Here is a 7,808-nt window from a genome sequence, read left to right as displayed (position 1 = left end):
TATGCAAATTCTTCTATAAAATAATTAATTAAACTATGACTTTAGTGAAAATCATTTTAATACAATCTGCACAACCCACTTAATAAAATTATAATATGGCCTCATCTGAAATAAATTAAATCGGCCCAGCCCAAGTCCAAGGCCCAAAACCCAACCTTATTTCTCTTCTTCCCTCATTTCACTCAGCCGCTCCATCACTCTCTTTCTCTCCCTCGCAGAAATCCGCCTAACTTCTCTCATTTCACTCAGCCGCTCCATCACTCTCTCTCTCTCTCCCCCACAGAAATTCACCCTCTGAAATTCGCCTAACTTTCCCTCTCTTTCTCTCGGCTAGACGGTCAACGGCGAAGGACTGCCGCCGCCGCCACGGTAACCATAGTAGCATCGCTGCTTTCCTGCCTCTCCTGGCCAACGTCCAGCAGAACTCACCGCCACCCTGCCATCTATTCTCTCTCTCTCTCTCTCTCGCCGGATTTAGTGAGGAAGAAGAGAGTGAGAATCCCGATTCGCGAATCCAATTTTTTTTTTTTAATTTTTTTGGGGGATTCGCCAGTTGCCAATCCCACGCGAATCGCGCCCACACCCGCCCCCGCGTGTATCGGATACTGCACTGTGTTGTTTTTGCGCGAATCCGTGCATCATAGCTTACTTGATTTTTAACATTGACCTCATTTCCTCTAAATTCAATCTGAAGTGACGTATTTTTTTTTTTGGTAAATGAAAATTTTATTCACGCACGAAGAGTGCAACCCAAAAGTGAAAACCAGAGTTACACGAAAAAAAGAGTCAAATTACAACAACTTAACACAATATAACAAGCAACACTAGGAAATAGATTAGATACCCAAAACCAAAACTTCACTTTAATCATCTTGATACGGTTCTCGTAGCAGCTCGACGAGTTCTTGAATACTATCGCGTTTTGATGAATCCATAAGTTCCATATGACACAAATCCATAGAGTTTTCCACCATTCCATCGAACTTTTCTTCCTTGTAATTCTCAAATGTTGCAAAAAGTGACAAGACGGAGTCTCATGCTTGACATAATAAATTCCAAACCAACTATAACACTCGACCCACACTCTATATGCAAACGAGCAGGAGAAAAATAAATGTTCAACATATTCACTTTGTGTTGAGCAAAAAGGACACTTGTCATCAAGCTCGCGAATCACACCTCTTTTCAATAGATTTTGTCGTGTTGGAATTCCGAATTGGCATATATCTAAAAGATGATTAGGATTCATAGAGGACATGTACTTCCTCTATATTTATCAATCATTATTATTATAAATGAAAAGTGATATTATATATTCCATCCGTCTTGTAAAAATGTATCACATGTAAAATAACTCGAGTTTTAAGATAAATTGTTGAGTGGAAATGAATTATTGTTATTAAATAGGATATATGATTGGTGCAAGCTAAAGAGTTTTCATTGTCAATTAGTAAAGAAGAGGGGACAAAATGGCAACAAGATAAGCGAGCAATCCAGCAGTCTACTTCTTCTTCTTCGGCCTCAACTGATTGGCGTGTCCACACTTCTTGCGGTAGTTGACGACACGAGGGTGCAGACGAACGTTACTTCTACAAGACAATTAGGGGGCGTTTACCTTTCAATGAGATAAGAATAAAGCAAAATTAATTTGAATGGTAAAAATAATCAAATGTATTTGAATATCTCAAAATTGCAATCCATTAAAGTAAATAAGACATTAACTAGACTATTTTTATCTATCAAAGCTAATCCTTCAAAGTAAACGCCCTATTACAGATTAAAAATCAAATCCCTAAACCAAATTTACATCGCATTCAAAAATTAGCATCATTATGCAATTAGTCCTTCTCATCATAATGCATTACACTACTTAGAAATCTTCAATCCAAGTTGGTGCCAAATTCAAATCACCTTCAATGCATAGTCATTAAGAAAACCAAAGATGCAATAAATTTATGAACCCATAATCGACAAAAGAATCTCAACTGCCATCAACTATAATTAAAAACTCAGATACTTGAAACTCTCGAGGATCAAGGAGCATGTAAGAATCTTTCAAACGAGTTCATTTATTGTGTCTGAGAATACCTTCTAAACATTAAACAAAGCAAAAAAGCGTTCTGCCACAAATTCTTGAGAACAATACTCACACAAAGTGAAATATAGCAAACATTAATACTACATAGAATTCAATCCAAAACAAAAAGGGCTCACTAGGAGAAGTGTGTGTGTGGCTATCAGAGAAACTCCCTCAGCAGAAGCAACACGCTGTGCATGTAAGCCCAGACAAGTAAACCACCTTAAAATCATCAAAGAAACCAATGGCATCAACAACTTTTGTATTCTATCAACTAAAATAAAAATAATTAATCATGTTTTGTATTCTCAAATTTCAATATCTTTGAACAAAAACAAAAATAAAAAATCCTCAACTATTAGTATTTTCAATAAAATGACCCACCCGCTATCCACCTCGTTGAATTCTTGCATGGATGAAGTTTTTCTCACCTCACCTAATAAAATGATGTTGTTCCGTGTAATAATTTGGTGAAATAACTCATCATTCTGTCGTCGAATTTCGTATAACGGAAACGTTTTTTTATAAAAAGTTGAAAGTTGAGGATTTTTTAATAGAAGACGAAAGTTATGTTGAGCAAGTCAATGATGGAGAAAATGGATACTCACTCATTCCTTCTTCATTGATCCCTTGCTTCACATCCTAATTCTTTAGAGGCACCACAAATGCAACCGTTTCTTCGTACCACTTTCTGTATCCACACAAAAAAAGAATTAATGGGAAAAGGTAAATTGAGGACTGGCTGTAAAATTGTTAGTAAACAAACTCAAAATAATTAATCTCCTATATCTTTAAGCATATTGAGATGAAGTGGAGCACCAAATTAACAGCAATCGAGTTAGAAACTCTGTGATCTCAATTTATGATAATTAGAATTTTTTTCAAATAAAACACATATACTAATTGTTTCTATTAAACAAACAAACACATATATTTGATACTTACCGACACCGGCAATGTATATGCGGCCATTAATGTAGATTTCAGGGATATGGGAAACCTTGGGCCATTCAGAATCAGCTGCCTCTCTTTTAATCACTAATTCCGGGCAATCCCTAATCCATAGTAGTTTTAATGTTGTGAGGCGATGCATTGCATCCATAGAGGGTAGACGCCTTAGCCTTTTGCAGTTATATAAATACAACTCCTTTAGAGATGAGAGGTTCCCAAACCATTCAGGTAACTCTTCCATTCCAAAATCAAATAACCATAACTCAGAAAGAGCAGTGAGAAGTTGAATTGATTCCGGTAGGCATTCACAACTTTCCATCCCCAACAGAATTAACTTATTTAGTGAGTGGCAGCATTCTTGTAATATGCCATCTACAGCCTCCATCGAGCTCATACTGACACCGAGTTCTACGTCTCTCAAATTGGGAAAATGTGGAGTCTCAACGTAACAATTGGCCATAAATTTAGGAACGCCAACGATTGATAAATTTTTCAGACTAAGCGATTTTGAAAGGCTGCCAAATACCTTTGGTAGATTCTTTAGGCTACTTAGACCCTCCAACGATATCTCCTCAAGAGAGAATCCTAGCATTTCACACGGCAAATATTCCAATGCTTCGCATCTATAAATACAGAGTTTGCGAAGGGATGTGAAGCTTCGTTGGGATTGTTCTCCACCGCTATCTCTATGCCGTAATTCTCTCAAATTGGGGCACTCCCTTATATACAATTCAGAGAGAGTCTGGTTGTTACTGAATAACCAATCAGCTGGGAGACATTCCACACCAATTCCATCAATTTTCAAATGTTGAAGGCATGACGAGACATGACTTGGAACACTCATCAATTGCTCGCAACGACTAATTTCCAGATGTTGGAGGCGAGGAAATAGCTTCACTTCACTTCCACCTGAAACTTCAAGTTTTGCCCACTCTGTCAGATTTTGCATCAACAACAATTTGAGTTGTTCGAGAGCTGGAAAAACAATGCGTGTGTCCTTGTTCACCATTCCGTAGAATGATGAATTTATACACTTCACATTGTCCAATCTCCCCAACACAAGGGACTTGAGATTGGGCAAGTGCCCCAACATTGGGATCTCTTCACATTCTTTGCAGTTATAGAGTGATACCGACATTAACTTGTTAAGTACCACATCTCCAACTGCCATCTTCTGAGTCCATAATGGAAACCTACTACCTTTATATCCAGAAATCTTTAACTTCTTCAAATCTGAGTGAGGCTGCAGGCCTTCCAATACATTCTCATCATTTCTTTCACCTTCTCTCTCATTACCCCATTCCAAACGCAACTTCAATATTTTTGACTTTTGGAATAAATTGGCTTTCCGAGCCTCTTCCTTGTCATGAACCCTTTCCAGATTGCGAATCCGTAGCCCTCCTTTAAGATTATTCAAACTTCCGAGCTCTTCAATTTTGCACCCATTCTCGTCCCCCACTGGGAAGTACTTCAGCGTTTGGAGAGAAGTTAATCGCCCGATTCCCGCAGGCAACTCTACATCCTCGTGAATATAAAGATGCCTCAAGTTAATCAAGTACTTAATCGTACTTGGCAGTTTCTTCAACCATCTTGAGTCTACTCTCAACGTCTGCAAGTGAAAGAATTCACCAATCCAATCCGGCAAATATTGAGTCTCTGAAATGTCAAAATGTCTCAAATGTATCAACTTTCGAATCGAACTTGACAACTCTTCAACTCCATACTCCAGACGTAAAACATGCAGACTTTCCAAGTCTGAGAAGTTGATACCAGAAATATCACCATTCAATAATAATGTACGCAGAGATTTTGCCATTTCTTTTGGGATAGGATTTGTTATATCTCCGAGAGTCATGTATCGAACTCGGCTGCTACCACCAGTATTGTTAGAGGAACTTGAAACAGAAGAAGCGAGATCGTGCACAAGATCGTGTATGCTACAACTTTCTACATCTCCGTACTCATCTCTCTCTGAAACTTGCAGTAAAGAGTTGTGCAGAAGAACGTTGATAAAGTTTTCGCCCAAAGACTCCATGTCATCCCTTCCATCACCTTGAAGAAACCCTTCTGCCATCCACAACTCAATCACTTCCTGTTTCATAATTTTCCAGCCTTTAGGAAATAACGCACAGTACGCAAAGCACTTCTTAAGTAATGGCGGAGACAAATTATCAAAGCTCAATCTCAATATTTTTGAGATATTAGCTCCTTCATCTTGTGAAAGCCATTTCTCCTCGATTGAACGCCATTTTTCTTGGGATTTATTGCGCAGCACTCCCCCAACCACGTTGGCCGCTAATGGCGAACCTTGGCATCTTCTTGCAATCTTTTTTCCCATACTCTCAAATTCCATAGGAACATTTCCTTCACCGAAGGCTTTAACTTTGATTATGGACCAACAATCTTCCTCTGATAAGCTTTTCAACTCATGTGTATAAAGTGGATTCACAATTGAAGCAACCTCCATACTTCTTGTAGTAACAACAATTGCATTTCTCTTGACAGAAGTAACTCCCAATAAGGAATTCATAAAATCTTCCCATTTGGAACCATCTTCATTCCAGACATCATCAAGAACAAGAAGATAGGATTTATCTTTCAAAGCTTTTTGAATCTTTGAAAGAATATCCTGTCTACTCGTATTTTCAGCTTTGTCAGAAGTCAACTCATGGAGAATTTTCTTGAAAAGAATGATTGGATCAAAATTAGGAGAAACATGCACCCAAATATGTGATCCAAACCGAGTCTCATCCTTGAGACGATTGAAGACTTTTCTAGTCAATGTCGTCTTCCCCAATCCCCCCATACCGACAATGGAAATGATGGAAATTGTGCGTTCATCAGTTGTGATGCTATTGGGGGTAAGCATCTCAACTATTTCCGACGCAACATCATCTCTTCCAATAAAAATTGGATCAAGAGTGAATGAATCAGTTTCAAAAATAGCAGCATCAAGCAAAGTGGGCACATCGGCAGCAAGCCTCTCATTGAGGCCAAGCCCCGCTCCCTCTTTGTGAAGGGAGTCCAAATTCTCATTGATTTCTTGGATTTTAACAGCCATATTTCTCGGACGCGCAATAGAATTGAAGGATGATGAGAAGCATGATAGTACCTTCGCCTTCATGGGTTTGGTGCGCTCAATTTGTTTGGAAAGGAGATGATAGTTGAGCTCATCCAAAACATTGTCAGCATCGAACGCCACATCTTCAAGCTTCTTCAGCCAGCTCTTGACAGCCTCGCCAGGGATGGTGCGCGCCTCCGCGTCGTTGAGGAACTTCTGGATGGTGTGGAGACTCCCAGTTAGCTTTGCTGCTTCTTTGTCGAGACCTCGGATTAGTGAGATTTCATTCTTGGAAACGTCGATGAGGTTTTGAACCAGAACTTGAAGGACGGCTGCACCAGCATCTTCCATTGTTTCTGCTCTTTGTTTGGGGGGGGGGTGAGTTTCTTAATTTCTGCTCTGCGTGTGAGAGAGAATGAGTTGGTGCAAAATGAACAAGAGTTGACAAAATTTGGATTTAGATCTAGACTTTGTTTTTCATTTTTCGATCTAGTCTTTGTTTTTCATTTTTTAAATAGATTCCAATGTCATCATTTCTGAAATAACAATATTTTGTTATGAAACCAATTATTTTATTTTATATCAACAGACAACAAGGCAGCAATATGAAAACAGAGACTTGGTGTTTTTTTTTTAGGGGAAAACAGAGTCTTGCTGTTAATGAAATCTCTTTCTAACAAAAACTAGGACATGCTTATTCCAGCTTGTATAAATATTTGCTATATAACAAAATCTAATTGATCTTTGTTACTAAAAAAATTTAATTACTTATGTACCCTAATTTATCTTCAAAAATAAATTTTGGCAGTTCAAATATGGTCCTCAAAAGCTAAAAATGTAAATTAATTGACTTATTTTTACAAACTTTCCAAAGATAGTGAAAAAAGATTATACTTATGGCCTTATGGGGTTCAATAATATTCACTGTTTTACTCAATATAGTCCTTTATTTAAAATAATAATTAAGGCTCTCAAAAAAAAAAAAAAAAGAATATACTATTTTATCCTAAAATGGAGTCTTATTGCTTCTACATTGCAACAATTCTAAATTCAAATTTCTTTTGTCAAATTGATTTTCTACTGGTGAAAGTATATAGAGAGGAATAAGGATAAAGAGATTGTCGTCGTGAGTACAAATTCTTCAATGGAGCTTGCGAAAAAATTGAATTTTGGAACAGAGAAATGTTCTCTCAAAAAAGAGAGATATTGGGAGGTGGGGAACAAAATGTACTAGTAATTTAACTTATGAGAAAGCACATTATGTTTATTAAATTCCACTTGTTTTGTTTCAACCTTATTTTTTTCTTCTTCTTCTTCATTCAACAATTGTGTAAGTGTGTTTGATCTAGCGATAGAGTGGTTATGCTTAACACCAAAGGTCTTGGACTCGAATCTATTGTGGCGCTATCTTTAATTTTTTTTATTTAATAATTGTAATTTATCAAAAACAGAAAAAATATCCTTCATTATTCTACTCATTCAAAGGGAATATACATTAAAAATACTTATTACTACGTGAGGGCAGGCCATTTCTCAACCACTCCGACGAGGAAAACTCTATAATAAGGTTTAAAAATGATTAGGTGACTCATCATTAGCTGGTATAATGAAATGTTCAAAGTAAGAGGCTTTAAGCCAATGAGAGCTCATTAATGTTATTAATAGAGATAATATAGTCTATGATATATGAATACATTATTTCCCACGGGGTTTTCTCCG

At 37.3% G+C, this 7,808-nt stretch overlaps 1 protein-coding gene across 1 annotated transcript; it reads right to left on the bottom strand.

Annotated features, from left to right (window-relative positions):
- Nucleotides 1-1,101: 1,101 nt before the first annotated feature.
- Nucleotides 1,102-6,602, bottom strand: LOC131000020 (putative disease resistance protein RGA3). Its single transcript, XM_057925749.1, has 3 exons — nucleotides 2,686-6,602; nucleotides 2,215-2,299; nucleotides 1,102-1,589 (listed from the first exon to the last, which is right to left on the bottom strand). The coding sequence occupies exon 1, from the start codon at nucleotides 6,438-6,440 to the stop codon at nucleotides 2,916-2,918; it is 3,525 nt and encodes a 1,174-aa protein (XP_057781732.1). The 5' UTR covers nucleotides 6,441-6,602; the 3' UTR covers nucleotides 1,102-1,589; nucleotides 2,215-2,299; nucleotides 2,686-2,915.
- Between the last annotated feature and the right edge of the window lie 1,206 nt (nucleotides 6,603-7,808).

This window comes from Salvia miltiorrhiza, chromosome 8 (assembly GCF_028751815.1).
Source record: "Salvia miltiorrhiza cultivar Shanhuang (shh) chromosome 8, IMPLAD_Smil_shh, whole genome shotgun sequence".
In the NCBI taxonomy this organism is placed as follows: Eukaryota; Viridiplantae; Streptophyta; class Magnoliopsida; order Lamiales; family Lamiaceae; genus Salvia; species Salvia miltiorrhiza.
This window is presented reverse-complemented; position numbering and strand designations above follow the sequence as displayed.

What these genes read in the sequence shown, in the direction of transcription:
- LOC131000020 (XM_057925749.1), bottom strand. Translation starts at nt 6,440, where the DNA reads ATGGAAGATGCTGGTGCAGCCGTCCTTCAAGTTCTGGTTCAAAACCTC.